At 40.9% G+C, this 19,568-nt stretch overlaps 1 protein-coding gene across 3 annotated transcripts in view; it reads left to right on the forward strand.

The window, feature by feature from the left end:
* Positions 1-19,568, forward strand: part of LOC101170823 (collagen alpha-1(XXVIII) chain) — a 42,334-nt gene that overhangs the window by 3,080 nt on the left and 19,686 nt on the right. For all 3 annotated transcript variants that reach the window (XM_023965380.1, XM_023965383.1, XM_023965384.1), the window contains exons 4-14: positions 2,998-3,018; positions 3,103-3,165; positions 4,749-4,802; positions 4,887-4,931; positions 5,020-5,046; positions 5,242-5,286; positions 5,432-5,476; positions 5,583-5,636; positions 11,924-11,992; positions 12,087-12,155; positions 12,767-12,835. In XM_023965380.1, coding sequence (XP_023821148.1) covers positions 2,998-3,018; positions 3,103-3,165; positions 4,749-4,802; positions 4,887-4,931; positions 5,020-5,046; positions 5,242-5,286; positions 5,432-5,476; positions 5,583-5,636; positions 11,924-11,992; positions 12,087-12,155; positions 12,767-12,835 — 561 coding nt within the window. The remainder of the gene's footprint in view (positions 1-2,997; positions 3,019-3,102; positions 3,166-4,748; positions 4,803-4,886; positions 4,932-5,019; positions 5,047-5,241; positions 5,287-5,431; positions 5,477-5,582; positions 5,637-11,923; positions 11,993-12,086; positions 12,156-12,766; positions 12,836-19,568) is intronic.

A 19,568-nucleotide genomic window follows, 5' to 3' on the forward strand; every position in this document is an offset into this window, starting at 1 on the left:
TTTTAGCTCCTCCGCGCACCCTGTAATTACTTCCCTTGTTTCTGTTGTTGATGCCCCTTGGTGCGATGATTTCTCGGCTTATTGAATCCCTTTTCATACACCTGCTGCTATAGTAACGGGCCTGCTCGAATTAGCTCGTACCATCATCTCAAATCAACAGCTGATTATAGAATGTGAAGTCATGTCGGCGCTTCATGAAAGTCATCAAAGGCAAAAGTTGGCCCTTATTTCCAACTTTTACAAGTAAATAAATTCATTAATTGCTGTGTGAGGTTCGGAGCAACATCCTGGATGGACCCCCAGACTTCTGCTCGGAGCATGTGCTTCAAATTAAACCTCTTTGCGGGAAAAATCGTGCGCTTCAATCCAGATCGAAAAAGGCAAGCAAGCAACATCGTCCCAAAGAAATTCTTCGACTTCAGAGTCGAGCTTTACTGTTGACACAAGTGTTCTGCATCCCCAAAGTGATGGATGAAAAACTTTATTGAAAGCTTGCACTCTGGCTTCCAGAGTACAGCATTTGACATACCGCATTCTAGTGGCACGCAAGAGCCCAGCAGCAGCAAGGATCAGACTTTCATCTCATTTCCTTGTTCAGGCAGCATCTGTATGTCATAAGCATGCACCCGCCTGTGTAGAAACGTCTTTAATCTCCCCCCGTCTGCATTCAACATACGAGTCCTTTAGGGGAAGCCATGTGTCGTGGTGGACCTTCATACCTGTCTGAGCTCCAGAAACATGAGCTGGAATACACAGTGAGGCTACTTTACAAAAGAAATGCATGTGGTTTGTTTTAAACAACAGTTGTGAACCCTGAACTTTTTCTTAGAAGTTGTCTTCAGCTTTAAAGAAAGTCACTGCAGCTGAGTGGGTCTGACGGTTCTATGCACACAAACCTCAAGGAAACTTCTGTGCCAACGGTAGAAGAAAGGGGTGAAAGAAGTTCTATTGAGTAAAATCTTTGATTTGGAATGCAGCACAGAATAATTAGGGACGATTACAGAATGAAAATATTCATGGAGATTCTTTTCCTACGGGCATGCTGCGGGCAACGGATTGTAGCAAACGCTTAAATAATAAGCAAGGGTAAGTAAAGATGAGGTAGGTGAGATGGCAGTGTGTCCAACAGATTTAAAAATTTTTATACTCCTTCCAACTCTGCGCAGGGGGCCCATTTGTTCTGTTGCACATAGCCTGACTGTTAAAAACGAGAAAATTATACAATAGTTGTAGAGTGGGCATCCTACAGGTGTCCTACACGTACTTACGCATCACGTGCACACCCCATGCCTGCAGCATTCATGGGCCCAGTATGCACACTTTACTAGTGACTAGAGTGCAGCATAAGGGCACCGTGTGACAGCATTACCCACACATAAGTGTGTGTAACTTGCATTATTCTATTGTAAAAAAAAATAATCACAACACACTTGCCACACGCATGGCAATCGTACATTCCGTTTTCATGACATCCCTTTGATGTTGACCTTAATGGTCTCTAGGGAGCGCAAGACACGCCCGCACTTCCCTTAAAGAGCCTATATCGTACCAAATCAACTTTTTTGAGCTTTTATGTGTATTATAATGTTTATTCCTCACATAAAACAACCCCAAAGTGGTATTTTGTTCCATTCACTCATTTGAGCATTCCTTTAAAAACCTGCTCTCTGAGCACCAGCCCCCTCCCCAGTCCGTGAAATCGAGTGGGTTCTCACATTGTGACGTCACAAAGTGCGGAAACGCCCCTTCTAGGAAGACCTTGCACTTCTAGCACCGCCTCCAGGCTAACACACACACCGAATTTCTCCACGGAGCTAGCAGGGATCCTCAAAAACGCTTTCATTTATATGCACGGTTTGCACAAAGCTCTCTGCAAAATTCAAGATGTTGTTTGTTTCTGTGGGCGAAACGCAGACCTGCTGCCGAGGCTGGCTCTAGGTTGACATGAAATGGGCGACACCCACATGTAGGGAAAGGTAATATACTTCATATATATATATGGATATATTTTACATTGAAAGGCTTAAGAAGAGCATAACTAGTGGACCCCTGTCCAGATTACGACCCAGGCGCTGGGTCATGTGGACCCAGACCTGGACCCGAACTTGACGCAAAACTAATACGATGGGCGTCTCTTTTTTAATTGGTGCAGCTCTTGTTGTTGGTGCAGCCAGCACATTCTAGCTCCAGACTCGTCATGTATGGACGTATTTTCCGGGCCCCCTCCTCATCACTTTTTGACGTTTTGGTGTTCCCAACTCGTCGTTTTTCTACGTGCGTTCCCATTAAATCCGGGGTTCCCAACCCCCGGACCATTAACAACTACCTGTACGCAGTCCGCCATCAGAAAATTTTGGAAAACCACCAGATTCTGTTCATTGCTGGTCATTCCTTGGAGCGCTAGCTAAGTTACAACCCCAAAGCTAAAAGTTAACAAGATCCAAGCAGACGTGTTCGTAAGTTTCTTTGGGGAGACAAGAGCCAGTTAGGAAACTGAAGAAGAGCCTTCAACTTCAAAGAAAAATAAAGCTGCTATTTACAGACCAAACCACGAGTCTCCCTCAACGTTTAGTGAAATGAAGAAATGGGGAATAAAAGTGAGCGAAGAAGCAAACATGCTCATGGAGAGAAGTTTGACCAGCTGGTCCGTGCCAATTAACAGTGTTAGTCTCCACAAGAAGAGATGAGGAAACAGAAAAGAGGTACAAGGCAGATTTAGCATTCAAGCTAAATTAACAAGAAGCAATCCTGCTTAAACATTTTCCACAGAATGCAATAACTAGCCAGACAGTCCTCCTTTCCCCTCCAACACCATCAAACCCACAAACGGCTGAAAAAGTCGAGCGCATCAATCGACATCCTCCAACAAATTAGCAGCATAAGTCAACGCGACAAGTTGGTCTAAACTATCAGCTTTGAATTGTACTGTTGCAATGAATTCAGAACGATGCCGTAAATCTACCATCCTCCTGATGTTGTTGTTTTTCTGCCCCACAGGTGGCAGTCGCAGATGAAGGGGTAAGTCCTCCGGGCTCCCAGCCTAAACTCATATTTGCCATTGTTTGTCGTCACGGTCTAACTCTTCTGTTCCTGTTTTTGAAGTGTCCAACGGTTCAGAGCCTGTGCAAATGTGAGAAAGGCGAGAGGGGACCTGCCGGCCCTGCTGTGAGTATTTGCCCCCACAGTCTGGAGGTTTTAATGTCCCCCAAACAGCTTTTTTGTATTGGTCTAATGTTACTTCCGATCATCCTTTTTCACAACTTTAACTACCCTACTTTGGTAGCTTTGGCCTATTTGCAAGAACTTGCCTCTATTGGGTCATATAAACTCAAATTCATCGCTGAAAGACAAACCACCTCATTTGAGTTGAAAAATGCCTCTGCAGCTCTCAGAACTGTGGGGTTCAAGGCGTTTTAGTCATTTCCGTCCTTTTGAAAAGCCCTGTTCCTCCGAGGCAGTGAAAGTAACGAGAATGCTTCACATTTTTCCAGTGGTTTCTTGAGAGCAGGCCTAAACGTATATTTACACATAAGGGGGCACCGTCGTGTCTGGTGTTAGACACGTCCCAGGACACATGTTCAGCAGATAAAACGTTACATGCAGGACTTTGTTTGCCTGCCAAACATGTCACGGGTCGCCCAGGCCTTTCATTGCAAAGACAAGGTCAGCACGAATCGGACAAAGTTGATCGTCTTTGAAATTTTCCTCTCCAGACGAGAGCGGAGTAATTACCCCCCACCCCCCCACCCCCACCCTGAAGCTCAGCTGTTTCACATCAGCACAGCGACACATTGACAAAAGCGAGACGTGCATAATGGAGACACAGAGAAGCTAAAACTCTGAAGATAAGAAGAGGCACAGTCTCGGTTTAAAAAACAGATGCTGGTTTGTCTAAGCTCGCATGCAAACGGCTTTCAGCGCCTCTGACTCATCTGCTATCAGACAAGGAAGAGCCCAAAAACAAACTTTAAATTTGAAAATAATTGTGTTGTTTGGCTTTTTATTTGGACACGAAAGAATTATCAATGCAAAACTTTAGGTAAAAAGTCAAATGGAAAGGGTTTTTCGGATTTCGTGTTTTTGCCACGACGTCATCATTTCAACTTTTATTGCATTGAAGGTTAAAAAAGAAAGAACACAGAGAGAAAAAAAGATGAAGAATGGGGAAAAAAAGTCAACGTAAAAATGAAAATTTTGATAGTCGCTTACCAAAATAAGACTGCATGCTTGTTTGTGCACAATTTGGAAGTCAAACATAAAATAAAATGGAGAAAAACATGGAAATGTTGATGGCACTACTAAAAAAAATACAAGCCAAATAAAAAAAACGAAAACAAGTATCACCAACTTTTTTGTTTTCTATTGTTCTGAAGCGCATGTAGACTAATTAACCTGTGTGGCTAACTCTTAGTGGCTACTTCATCAGTTGCACTTGTACGTTTTGTTTTCAAATGAGCTTCAAACTGGAAGCAACATGGTTACTGCTAAGTTGTACTTTAGTAGGATGCATCTCTTAGTGACAAACTGCAATTAAGTGCTCGGGTGAAAGACCATGTAAATAAACGTAACTGAAATCCAAAGAAGTAAAACAGAAATGGACATTTTGTAGTTTGTTTATTTATTTATTTTGGCTCAAGATAAAACTCCAATACTTAGAGACGGCCCTAAAGGGTCAGCAAATGTTGCAAAACTGAATTCCCAATGATAGAGATTCCACTAAATAACACCAGTGGGTTTTTATTTTTTAGGGTAAAAAGGGTCGCTCTGGAGATGATGGTAGTCCTGGTGCAAAAGGTCAAAAGGTGGGAGAATTTAACTAAAAACCAACAACTCTGGTGTGTTTTAAGGTTATTTCTGTTGTGTGTAAAGTCAAAATGTTTTCATAGGGTGAAAGCGGCCTTGGTGGACTTCCAGGTCGGGAAGGAGCGGAGGTGAGCTGAGAGCCAAACACTAAAACGGGCAAGCAAAAGCCTTTTTCGTGCCTCTGTGGTGATGTTCTTGGTTCTTCTGTACACGCAGGGAAAACCCGGATACAAAGGAGAAAAGGTATTGTTGAAGCCCTTTTTCCCTTCCTCCCTAAGATCTTAAAAATGAACCATAAGGTTTTGTAAATGCGTAACCCTGTGTATGGCTATAGTGCGGGTACATAAAACATTTAATTTTAAAGACCTTATTTTCATGAAGTCAGTGCTGTTATGAGAGGTAAATTATTGAAGTCTAAACTAAACTGTTCTCTTCCAGGGGGAGAGAGGAGAGTGTGGCACACCTGGAGTGAAAGGAGATAGAGTACGTTTTACCAGTATTAACATTATTAAGATTAGTTTTATTAGGATTTCTAATGTATTAGAATCGTGGCTCAATATCCATTTGGACTTTTTTTCTAGGAAATTGTGGTAGTGATGATAGTAAATACTTTTCCTTATTTTTTTAGGGTCCTGAAGGAAGTCTTGGTCCGAGAGGAAACCGTGGACTTCAGGTCTCTAACTATCAATCACACTAAAGCTGATTTTGTTTTTTCCATAAAAGTGTTGACAATTTATGGGATTTAACAGGAATTCTTATGGTTTTTAACTTTTTTTTAGGGTCTCCCTGGCCCAACTGGGGATGTGGGACCTGAAGGTCTGATGGGTAAAAAGGTAAGTCCTTATACCAGTGTTTTTCAACCTTTTCTGAGCCACGGCACACTTTAACCTTAAAAAAATCCCGCGGCACACCAGCATCCAAAAAAAAAAAAAAAAGGAGAAACTCAGTCTGTATTGATCTACAGCCCCTCCTTCCACAGTCTCACATGCATTTTTGTGATAATTGTTGCAGAAAAAGCTGGAAACTGCAGCTGTTTTTTTCTAAAAGATGCAATAAAAGTTAAGTTAGAAGATTTAAAAACAGTTTGATGTGTGTTCGTTGGTTTCAAGACGTTTAACAACAGATCTCCTTGTACGCTGTCACTCTCACAACCCAATGCATCATGGGAGATGTAGTGCAGAAAACGGCCGGCGGAGATCGCTTTTCGGAAGTGCAGAAAACGGCCGGCGGAGATCGCTTTTCGGAGCTTTATTGTTTTGTTCACTTGTTCCACGGTCTGATACCGGACTCTGTGGAAAGCTACAGCGCTAAAGACGAGCTTTAGCTGCTATTTTTGTTAGAACTGAGCGACTTTACGAGCTAAATCGGGACAAGGAAGTGAAGACTTTAACCACTTCTGATTGGTCAGACTGATGACATGTGATTAAGCTCCCCAAAAATGATTGGTGGAGACAGTTAAAGCGACGGGACTTTTCCAAAATACAGCCGGAGCTGCAGCTGAAGCGTGGTAACGTCATTCTTATCAAAATGTCTTTAATAAAATAAAATAAACGCAAAGAAAAAGTATTTTACGATCTTTTATATTCCTAACTCCTCAGTGTTTTATCAGGGCCTGTTTGGATGAACAGAGAGCTGAAATCCTGGAGATGGGAAATGTTGTTAAATCAGTTAATGAGGGCAATTTCCCACGGCACACTAGTGTGCCGTGGCACACTGGTTGAAAAACACTGCCTTTACTACATCTCCAGATAAACCCCCCATGACTATTTCACAAACATTTGAAATGCACTATCAAATCAGCTTAAAGTTTTGTATAAGAGTTGACTGCAAGTGACATGTAGGAACCTTGAATTGGCACAAACTTCAGATTAAAGGGAATTTTTACTAACATTTCTTACAAAATAAAGTAATTTTGGGCTCCTGGAATTAGAGTATTATAGTTTTTGCACTTTAGAATTACCTTTTAAAACCAGAAGAGTTTAGCACACACCATTCAGTTGGGTGGGAACAAGTACATCAAAAATGAAAGTAAAGCAAGGAAATAAAAAAAAACCCTTCTGTAAATAATCCTAAAACGTATTAGAGACCTCAAAAATAAACCTTAACTATCAGACTGGACCACTCTTAATTTTCTTCTTAAATGTCAAAGCATGCTGTTGTATGAAGAAATGCAACATGTTTGCTCTCCAAAGGTCAGTAAAACCTTTGTACTATAGAGAAACACAGTGAGAGCCTTTGTCTTAGAATCCCAGAAAGCAATAAAGAACTTTCCTGTAGAGACCAGCACCCCGAAATGACTCCCAAGAGTAGGACAAGAAAGCACCCGGGTCATAAAGCGGCAAACCATTGCAGAAAAACTGCAGGCCTCACTGAAGTTCAACAGTCAGAAAAAGACTTGACCAACAGGGATTCATGCCAAAGGTCAGTGAAAGACATCGTGGAACAAAAATCCCAAAGACTCTTATCACATTTGACAAAAAAATCTGAATTCTCCCCAAAATGTTGTACAAGTATTTTGTGGACTGATAGGACAGAAGAGGAAATGTCTTGAAAGGGAATAAAATCATAGTAACAATCAAAGACGGCAGTGGTAGAGTGATGGTATGGGTTTGACCAAGGATCATAGAGGAGAAAAAAAGTTACAAGAATAGAACAAATAAAAATTGACATGATTTTATCTAGACAGAAACGTCACCGAGATGCTGGATCACATCCTGGAAATCCATTAAAGAATTAAAAAAGAATTATTATTTTATCACAATGCGAAAAATGAACTGCAGTTACTGCAAATGTACTGTTTCATGTCTGATGATATCATTTGTTGGTCAATCTGAACCAAACATTATGTAAGAAAGGAGCCAAACAGTTTTTACAGTTCTGTACTCCGTGTCCTCAACCACAGCAATTAGCTCATGAAAACACGACCTTGTGTTTTCAATCATGGTTACATAGCTTGAGTTAGCTGAATACAACACTAACAAAACTATCATCAGTTAACTGCAGAATTCACATTTTACTCTAATTTCTAAGATCGATCTACCTCGATGGAAACTAGACGTGGACAAAATGTCCTGGAACAGAACTTGTCAATGCTTCTTCAGACTGTCTTTGTAAATACGGTACTGAAAACAAACAGGTTAATTATTTTGTCATCTATTTTTCTAGTCGTCAAGAACAAATTGCTCTTGGTGTGGTCCGTTGAGGGCCGTTCAGAGTTCAACAAGTCACATTGATGTCTGGCGCGCGCAAGACGCTGCATGCTCAGCTTCTGCACAACATCTGCACAACCAGTAGATGGATTATCAGCAAAATGTGATCATTTTGCTGATAATCCCACTTGTTTGGAAACGCACTTCTCGACATTGTCATGAGTTTCTCCTGAAATATTAGTGACGACTGCTCTGGTATGCAAGAATACACAAACCGCCGGCACGCAGGTGTCTCCCGAGGGCAAATGTAAAGAGCTGACTGTGAGAGAAAAACAGCTCATCTGCACAAATGCAAAACTAGACACTTTTCAAGGAATGCCTCTGGCTTTACAGAAAATCGTCTGATGATGGAAAAGTCCTTAGAGCTATGAACAAAGTAATCATCAGCAGTCTTAAGATTACAGGATGAATTACCGGTACAGGTATTCTTCATTGTTGTTTGTTGTGCTGTCATTAAAAAATGTAAGAAGGGGTTCACCACAATTCCTCAAAGACGCCTCTTAAAAGACTCAACTAAAGACTTCCAGGCGAGAAAACAAAAGTGAACGAGGTATCAACAGTGTTGCTGCCTGACTTCCTCAGCAACATGTTATTAAGCGTGTAAAAATGTTAGTAATGGCCTTGAGGACAAGAGGCAACAAAAACAAACAGTATGCTGTCAGGATCCATAGGACCCTCCAAGGTTTTTACAGGTTGTTTTCCCGACACGAAAAGCTTTCTTCTGTCTGCACGCTGACGTGGAGGTTTCTGCTGTGAATCTGTCCTCAAAGCTGACACGAGCGCGTGACCTCCATCACAAGCGCAGAAAGGTTTCTCTCGGCCGTTTGTGTGCGGTTCTGTGAAGCTCTTCAAGGGCCATCAGAGACTAGAGAACGAGGTTCCCAAGTGTACCTTAGCGTCTTCTGTTTAAAAGCGTGCGTTTTGAATCAATGCAAAAAAATGCGGTTCCTTGCTTTAATTGTTACTCATGGACAGTTTAGTGCACACTGACTTGTAGTCTTGATGGAGTTATATTGTACTCTTTACTTGTGCCATTGTCCACGTCAAACCACGTCAAAGTAGCTTATAGGGATTAAAGTTTTAAACGGCGGTACTTAATCCGCAGGGCAGATGGAACAGTCATCACTTTTTAGAATTCGGGTTTTTGAACGCGCTTTTAGCATTCGGTGTTCACACTGGACTGTCGCTACTTGATACTAGCGCATAAACTTGCAGTTGGAAGAGGTTTGGTGCAAAATATCAAAATGGTCTCTTCTTCTTTCCCTTTCGGCTTTTCCCATCACGGGTCGCCACAGCGAAACGATCTCTTTCGAAGATGAGACGCATGGTTAACTTGGCATTGTTTTTCGCCGGATGCCCTTACTGACGCAACCCTCTCAATTTAACCGGGCTTGGGACCGGCACAGAAGCAGAGAAGGGAATAGGGAGCAGCCCGGATTCGAACCCTGGTTTCACGGACGGAAGGCGCCGCAAACCAGCACGTGCTAAACTGGGTCCATAATATTAAAATGGTCTAAATTGCATAAATTATGCTTCAGGCTTTTTCTTTCACATCTTTATTCCGATTTACAGTATGTCTGATTCAGTGTCAAACGACAATTGTTAACTTCTCCTTCACAATCACTTTTCAAATGGTCGACACTTCAGTCAACGAAAAAGTACCCTATTCATACGTCCCTGCCAAATCCAAGTCCCTGATCGGTCACAGTACAACTGGCGTGACTTTTGACGCATGTTCAATTGCCATGCATTTTGTGCATAGAAACTTGCTTAGCGCCACGTGAACGGGTAAGCCCAAAACCTGCACACACGCACATTTACATAGATGATTCATTGAAAGTGGTTGCTTAAATGTGGTGGTGTTATGCGGTGTGAACGTAGCATCATAGTGTCCCCTGCTGGGGGAACTGTAATGTACTTTAACTAAGAAAAAGACACTTTTTTTTTACAATTTATCCTTTAGTTGATTTGCAATTTAAAAAATATGATTTAATATTTTCTTAAAATGTTATATTACAGTGACTTTACATGTAAGATAGCCGGCATAGTGATAATAATCGCTCCAGCTCCAGACTGGGATAGACTGTCCAGGGTCTACCCGCCTTTGCCCAACAGAATCTGGGACGAGCTCCAGAAACCCCGCTGCTCTAAAGGGGATACAGCGGGTTGAGAAAATGGATGGAAGTTCAGGAGAAGAACGGTCGGATCCATCCACCATTCTGGATGTGTGTTCTACCTGCTGTCAATGAAAACGTCACGTGCCCAAAGCTGAGGCCCTGATTGGTTGACACGACGCGGTGACCTTGCCAGAGTTCAGATTTTTAACAGTGGCCCCCCCACAGGACGCCACTTAAGTCAGGACCTTATATTGCGTCTGTACCATTGGTGAAACATGGAAACAGGCTGCAGCTTAACCCTAACCCGTAATCCTAAACTTAACCCTTCCTCTGGATCCGTGTGACCAAGAAAAAAGTTCATTTGGAAAATCATCTGCGAATAGTCACTTTATTTATGGCATTTCATTTTTATTTAATATGAAATGACTTTTATTAATTTAGTTCTGAGCCACAGCCAGTGCCGCTTCCTGGTAAAATGTAGCCTAAATTATAATGTAATGCAAAAGGTTTTTAATGGGATTATTAAAGTTCTTTTTCAGGTGTAATTTTCTTATACGCCAGGGTCTGGTACACAAATTCATTTTGTCATTTTGCATATTTTAAAAAAATAAGATCCAGCTCCGCTCAGCACCAATGGCCGGCCCCACGTAGAGGAGAATTTGTAAACAGTGGCTTCAGATAAACATGAAATATGGCTTTAACATATTAGCATAACAATCAGCACTTATTTTACTGTATAAATGACCTCATTTTTCAGAAAATATTTAGTGTTACAAACTTGATTTGACCACAAGTTTCAGGACTCTGAAGACTAAATGCTTAATATTAATCTTCATCTGTTTAGGAGGAGAAACCAACAGTTGTTAGATTGGTAATGATCACTTTCAAGGACATTTAGGGGTAAAAATGGGGTTTAGTTCTGTCTCTGGCAGAGCTAAAGATCAAATCTATGACTTAATAACTGTTGTTGGAAAACCTGAAGTGTTAGGTCAAGTCAATGTAAGAAGCTGATCAAAAGCCTTAAGATTTGAGAAGGTGAAAGGGGAAAAAAAAAGTTACAGATATAAAAAGCCGACTGATCAGACTTATTCTGAGAATAGCTTACAGTAAATATCACATGCTTCACGAAGCTGACATTTAAATGCTTTGGATCAAATCCATCTAACACTGGCATAAATAACATCACAAATGTCACGTACCTCTACACTGATGATCAGGTGACTGTACATACGAACACTTATTTGTTAGCTACGATCTACTGCCGCTGTGACATTTCAGAGCCTCTGAAGTGCCTCATCTGTTATTACCTTGTCAGCTTATTTGTCTGTTCCCACTTTTTAAGCCTCTTCTCCCGTGTTATACCTGCCAATTCCACCACAAGCACACACTTCCCACCAAGTGCTCGCCTCCTAATTATTTTGGAAGAATGTTCATGTTAATGGTCTGGCTGTCACCCTATATCACCTGAATAGCAGGCTAATGTCTGCCTCTAAGCATTGTCCTAACTTGCTGGAAAGGGCAAGGGGGGAAAAATTGTCGGTATGTACCTACCAGCACTTCCACACCCCTCTCAGCCTTCCTATGTGCCCCCCTGCTGAACACAAAGGCTGCGATTTACAGCTTTAGAGGGGAAAAAAGCGGTGATTTGCACAAATTAAGTCTGAGCTAAAGGGATCCACTTGGAAACAGCTGATTTGAACCAATCAGGTCGGAAGGTCTTTATCTCTAGCAACTGCTACACTGTTTATCAAAGGCACATCTTTGATCAGACATCCCTGTCTTTTCATTTTATAGGGGGAAAGGGGACTTCCTGGGCCATCTGGAATCCAAGGAGAGACGGGGATTGGTCTTCCGGGGCCCAAGGTAAAGTTGTTGACACTACTGTTTTGGAAAAGCATAAAACATAATAACCTGCTTTCTTGTCGCCCTTCATCGGAACATTCCTTGCTTTCGCCAGGGTGATGTTGGTTTCCAGGGGCAACCAGGGCCTCCAGGTCCTCCAGGAATTGGTGAATCTGGACCACCGGTGAGTTGGAGAGCACAGACCAACCAACATCAGTTTAGGTTCCATGAGAAGCCATGTAACTAGGGTCCATTCATGGACCTTAGACTCATTGAAGCTGTTTAATGCTTGAATGCAAGTTTATGTAGTAATTATTGTTTTGTCTTTTTGTTTTGTTTGGGTAAGGTTTATTTTGGTGGCGATCTCTTGGGCTACCAAAGCAGTTGTGTGATACCAATAAAGTCCGATGCTGTGATACCAGTGCATTCACAACCCATGAAGTGGGGAGATGACACCAATGACTGAATTTAAAGGCACTGTGTCGCTCATTTATGATTAAGAAAGGAGGGCAATTACTTTTCAACAAATAACAAATAAGGTTTAGGTGCTTTCTTTGAGTAAATACAATTGTGTCAAAAATATTTTTGTACAAACTTAGTTTTTGAAAATATTCTTTTTTTTCTCAATGTTCTGAGCAATGCAAGAATGACAACTATGCCAAACAAATAATAGAAGGGTGTCAATACTTTTCACAGCATTTGCTGACTAGGATTTCAAGCTATTTTAAAAAATGAAATAAAACTAATTGATTACTTGAATTGGGGTTTTTATCCTTTTTTTGTTGTAAAATTTAGGGACCTCAAGGACCTCAGGGAGCTCCAGGGGAGAGAGGACAAATAGGGGAAGGTCTACCTGGGCCGAAGGTGAGTCTGTGTATTTTGTTTGAAGTGCTGTTAACAGATTTCCTTTAGAGAATAATAACACTTAATTTTCGACGTATCGTCTATATTCACACTGCTGGAGCAAAATTCATATGAATTTGATTTCTAAAGCACATTTCATGTAAAGAAAACAGCTCAAGGTGCTGTACATAAAAACAAACAAGAATGCAAAAACACTAATCCCGACTCGTGCAATAAAATAATTCAATAAGCCCCTCATAATAAAAATACACAAAAACAAACCCAAGAAAAAGAGAGAGCACATCTTAATGATCCCTGTAGGATATGAAAACCTTGATGTCCGTTCGGAGAAAGAAGCCAGAACACTTCGACACTTAAGGGAAGATTGTGAGAAATGTGTTTCTGCTTTTTCTCAAACTCACACCTGCTCAAGAATTCATGACAGTGGTTACCACACGTAGAAAGTTGGGACTCTTTTCTGATCGCAGACTTCTTAGTTGTTGCTAACTTGTTCAGGTTTACAGTTTAAATGAGATTATCACAGTGGGTGTGCTGTTGGTGGTACATTTCCTCCAGCAGTTTGCAGACATCACCCTCCCACACACAAAATAACTGTCACAACTCATTTGAAACGTTGTTTGATCAGACTTAACCTAAGCTAATTTCTCAATCTACTCGAGCCGAAGAGAAAAGTAACTACCGGTAACTGACTCTGCATGGTATAATAGTACCTCATGAACCTATGAAAATGTTTAAAGATAAAAATAATAAACGTAAAATACAGTTTTTTGAATAATTTTAATATTTCTTGCTTGTATGATAAAATTGCATTTCAAAAAGGCCAAATAATATAACAAATTACTAATATAAAGGATAGTACTTCATGAATTCCACTGTATAATCTGAATAATGTTAAAAAGGCCTAAATGATGAATAAAAGAAACTAAAATGGTGCAAAATCTAAATTTGCTGACACCAAATCTTAAATAAAATAGGAATTGACCAAAAAAAAAAGGTAAAATAATTTGACAGCACAAATTCTATTTAAATTGAAATCCCTACACCTGCGGCTTCTCCCTATCTCTACATTTATGGTGTTTTAAAATTCTGATGTTTCTACGGCTTAATGATGTCATCAATAGTCACCGGTGAGCTAAGTTGGCGTGTAGCTGCCAGCGCTCAGAAAATGCATAACATCGGTTTTGTAACTTTCTAAAGTCGTGCAGAAACAAAAACTCAATACTTGTATTTAAATGTATATGTCTGTGCTTCAGAGCACACCAACATGAAAAAATTTGTTTCTTCTCAGCACCTTAGCGACTTTAGCGTGACTCGGATCGCCCTACTGGCAGAGGTCAGGGCTAAGTTGCTGCGGCTCCTCCTTAAAAAAAAAAAAAAACACTTTCAACATCACTAAATCTTCAAATTTCCCTACAATATGAGCAATAGGGAGGAGCAAGGGGGGTAGGAATCGCCTTACGCTTTAAAACCGGAACTGTCACTGGTGGACAGGAAATCACACTCGCTAATGAAACTACCAACCGTGTAATCAATCAATGCAACTCCAATGGATTCTGAAAACAGCTTTGTGCTAGCTTTAGGGGAGCAAAGGGTTGCACATTGGCGCATAGTTGCTTTTCTGAGCGTCAGAAAGCGTCGTTTTATGATGTTTGCGTAAACACTTAAACTACTGTAAAGTGTTGTATATCAATGCAAAGCAGCTTTTGTCCGCTTCAGAGTCCGTTGGAATTACGATAATTGCATAAATTGTCGAAGTGTTACATAATGGACGTCAACGGTGGAGCTAAAGCTCAGATGTTAAATGGTTACATCTAAGAGTTCACGGTCAATTAGATCTTAAAAAATGCTTAACGTATTAAACTAGACTTGCTCGTGCAAAAAATATTTGAATGGTTATGTCAACCAAAGTAATTATAGGTGTGCAGTTTCTTTTTACTTTAAATGACTAAGCGGCTGGAATGTGACAAAGCAATTTAGCTAACTCTTCACGTACTCTTTACACCAGCTAGCCTTTTTTCGGTTGACACTAAATGCATACCAGTTTTCCGTAATAGGGCAGAAGTCCAGTAAAGCTGCATCATTTTAATCATGAATTGTTAACCCAAAAAGTCAAATCCAACGCTTTCTAAGTTGCTCTAGCCTGGAGGGACGCTTGTTTCTTCACGCTTTTCCTCATTCTCTTGTAGCAGACTTTGCTGTAGACTTGCAGGTGGTGTTGCTGCTCTACAGCAGCGTTCATTACACGACATGTTCTGACGCGCTTTGGATTCACAGGAGCTCAGCTGCTTAACCCTTTTACCCCGCTGTATTAGCATGTTTGAGCTAGCATAAAAATGTACCGCTCATCTCATTAGGACACCAAGATGCAGCTTTTTGAATAAATGATGCATAATATATACTAATCCTATCCAAATCCGTATAATTTTACCAGTTTAACTGCTTACCTATAAACCTCCTGTAAAAACAAACACTTCAATAGAAGCACAAATGCATCCATGTTTTTTTTATAGGGCTTTCAGATCAGTTGAAATTAATTAGCTGTGATTGCAGAATCAACACTCGTTATCTCCATTTATCAGATGGTTTTGCTCAAAGCCATGGGATTTAGGGAATTCTGGGGGTTTATAGGACAAATCGACATATGGACTGGAGAGATTGAACCACCATTCACTCTCGACTTCTGACCCACAGCTGATATAAGCTTAACATTTGTGCATGGCCGCTGGTTAATATTGATCGTCCTGTTCTCCACCAACGTGACACGAATCTGTAAATCCAGATTGAGCACTGCTGATCAAAATATATATTTCTGCTGACTCATTTTTCAAAGTTTGATGCCAAAACCTTTTTCTTCAACAAACAAAAGCTTTAATCGGCACAGAACATTGAGCCAATGACTGTGTAAGCCTGACTTGGGAAGAACAAATAAATAAAACAATGGTAAAAAAGGAATTATGCAGAGGTGATCCAGAGTACAGTTCGGACTAAATTAGCGCAAACCTTTAAAAGCTGACTCCAATGACATTAAACCCCACCCCCACCCCCACCCCCCCCCACACACACCATTGTCACGTTTTATGTCATTAAAGTAAACGTTTAGCACCTCGAAACCTTCTTTTTCCAAATGCCCCAAACCTTTCTTCTTTTATTTTTTATTGGTTGAGAGGAAACCAAAGGAAAAGGAGCCAGCTAGTGTTTAGGGGTTAAAACAACGGTGAACAATCCGGCTTTAACTTGGATCTATAAACAGAAAGTTCCTTAGAATGTACTTGCACTTCACATGCAAGTCGCTATAGCCTCAAACGCTGCCAACATTTTTTACATTGGTATTACAATAAATGTATAAATAAATAAATGGAAAACAGTAATGACCTTATTAACACTTGAATATTTATATATATATACCGTAATTTCCGGACTACAAGCCGCTACTTTTTTCCTGCGCTTACAGCCCTGCGGCTTTTTCAGTGACGCGGCTAATTTATGGATTTAATTGGCGGCCTAATTTATGGATTTAATTGGCGGCCGCCATGTACGTATTTTCGAACTCAGTGAATAGTTTGTATTCTCTATCTAACACCAAGCACGAGGCATTTTTATTCAACACACCTCTTAGCAGCCAAACAGCATGGACTTGACTTCAGGTCTTAGACACTTCAGTCATGGTTCAACAAAACGAAACACGCATGTCCAGCCGCATCCCAGAATCCTTTGGTGCCATTAGACCCAACGTGCACGTGATCGCCGCTACATTATGATGAAGCTTTCAAGTTAAAAGCAATCGTTAAAAGCAGCGTAAAAAAGTCCACCGTCACCAACGGGTTTGGAAAAGCCGGTTTGCTGCGTGACGGAGAGAACAGCGCATGGAGTGAATGTACACTCCATTTACGGTTTCTAAGGAAACCGTAAAAGCGGAATTTTGCTTTGAAAAACTCACAGCCTCCGTGTGAGCTGGAGACATCTTCTCCTGCTGATTGAGCTACGGGGCCGATGGCAGTCTGAAGGCTCCCACACGTAACAACGCATCCGCCCCTCATACACAAAACGTACAGTTTTAAGTCCGATTGCTCTGCACAGAAACGATTTGCTCCATCCACCGGCGCAACGGGGACGAAGTGCTCCTCCTTGAAGTCGCCCTGGCCAGAGGTGTCGGAGTAGATAGGAAGGGGAGACAAGGAGCGCGCAGGGCGGGAGCGGAGCGCAGAGGCGTCCGCGGAGTGCAGAGGCTTCTGAATTCTGACGCACGCGCCGCACTGAGGCGCGCGCTTTTCAGTCGCCGCTGCTTTATTTTACCGTTGTGTTTTCTAACCAGTCCTGTTACTCCCATAACGCTGCTGCGACACAAGCGGAAGGAGAGCTTTTCCCGTTCACCCCTCCATGCACTGCTGCTAATTCTTAAACACGTACAACAGAATGGCGAGCCGGGCGTTGGCCCCGCCTTTAGCCCCTAAGACTCATGGGAAATGTGGAATCGCGGATGTAAATTTCCTCATTATAACTGAGGGATGTAATGTTGATTATATGGTTACTGTTTGTAATTTTATGTTAGATACCTAGATTGTCAATAAGTAAAAAAAAAAAATGAAATAAAAACACCATAACTGAGGGACTTGTGAACAGAATATAGGTCCATGCTGTTTGTCAGATGTCGATACACTCAAATACATGAGCCAGAGGCAAAATTGGCACCACCCACAATGTGCTAATGAATTGCACACACTCTGGGATGCTGGGCGTGATCTGTCAGGATGACAATATCGGCTATCACATGCGCGGCTTGTACTCTGACGCGGCTTGTATATTAATAAAAGCAGTCAAACACGTGAATATGGGTGGGTGCGGCTTGTAATCGGGTGCGCTTTGTAGTCCGGAATTTACGGTATATATATATTTTTTAAGGTTTTAAGGTCCAATGTCACAAAAGATTAGGAGACAACAAGCTTTAGCCTTTCTCTCAACCTTAACTTTCCAGTTTTTCATTGGAAATGTCACTGACATGTTCAGGTTCTAATGCCAGCTTTTTATAGACATTCGGGTATTAAACAAACTGTTTTGATAAATTAAAACAGCAAATCAGCCTAAATTTTAAAAGGATTCAGTGTAGTGCTCCCTACATCACTAATTTACCAGATTTTTTTAAAATTTTGTGTCTTTAGATAAATCATTGCACCACGATGAGATATGACTCAAAGGAAACCAAGAACTATAGTGTAAATTGGTAAAGATTATAGCCAGGCTTCAAAGTTAGCCGAGACTGTACTCATGCCTGTTCAGTTTACAAAATGAAAACAATCAAGGCCTAGACACACTGCCCATTGTTAAAGGGCTTCGTCTAAACAGAACCTATGTCAGTAAAGCCTGCTGTCAGACCTGACATGAACTGTTGCAGCAGAGGATGTTTCTGATGCAAGGAAAAGTAAACCAAAAGAAAAATGGAACATTCATACCGCCCCACCTACTACACACTACAAGTATAGTCGGTATGTATGGACCATAAAAAAACAGATTACCGATCACTCATTGGTTTGGAAGCAGCCATCAACTGCTTTGCATCCCTGTATAATTCAAAGACTTTTTGCTGTTTTGAAATGTCACACCTCTGTTGTTCCACAGCATCTCCTTGGCCTCGTTGTCTCATACACTCCCTTTAGCTTTTTTGCCCCAGTAGATCTGACATTTCTCGTAGTTCCAAAAACAAAACAATCACAGACCTAGAGGTTATTGTGCTTTCTCAGTTGCAGGCCCAAAACTGTGGAATGACCTGCCAGTGTTCATCCCGTTAAATGATACAACAGCAAATTAGATGTCGTTGGCTTTTGCCACCCTGATTTGTTGGTTTCACCATTATTTTTTTATTACTTGTTTGTGTTGTCTTTTTAAATTTGATGATGTAATCTACATCCATGTCCAGTTACCGGTAATTGGTCCACTCTTGTTCATGAAGGGCTTAGAATCTAGGGTTGATTGACTGAAATCAAATTGTTTTTTAACTGACACTAGTAAAATGACCAGATGTCCGATACCAAATAATGTTGCTGTCATCTGAAAAGATTAAAGGCTTCAACGGAACCTGGAGTTTTTCTTAATGCAGCTTTTCATAATGGACTGCTTAAAAGCAGCCAACTTGGCTGGTGAGTCAACAGTAAGATTTTGGTCTCTGGGGTTGTGACTTCAAACTTGGAGCATCAAACCACATGCAGCGAAATCCATTTCAAGGCTGTAGCTACCAAAAATGTTCTGTCCAGTGCGTTCAAGTACTTCTCTCTATGAGATGCTCAAGCTAGCGGAACCTCACAGAACAACTGCAAACATTTTGACAGCTTGTATTTTTTTGAACTTTATGCTGGAGCCAATTTCCAAAGGGGATGTTAAAATTAAATGTTTTTTTGTTAAATATATTCCATCATTTGTAAATATTGCCCAGCGCTAGAACGGGGGCAGTTTAATATTGACAAAAACCCAAAGGGAGCTATAAAAGTCCCACTTTTATGTTTAGAAAAGACACGTCTCATGTTTTTTTTTTTATATTGATCTATTTATAAAATACAGGTGTAAATATTTTCTACAGTTGAACTATAACTGTGTGAGGCTTTTCTATGAATAACAGTTTCAACTTTTTACTTGTGACAGCTGCAGATTTAAGTTCCTTTCAAAATAAAATCAATGCTTGTAACTGCAATAAGATAAGGATAATCGAATACTTAACCCCTCTCACAGTAGATTAAACCCCTTT

The sequence above is a fragment of the Oryzias latipes genome, chromosome 2 (assembly GCF_002234675.1).
Source record: "Oryzias latipes chromosome 2, ASM223467v1".
Classification (NCBI taxonomy): domain Eukaryota; kingdom Metazoa; phylum Chordata; class Actinopteri; order Beloniformes; family Adrianichthyidae; genus Oryzias; species Oryzias latipes.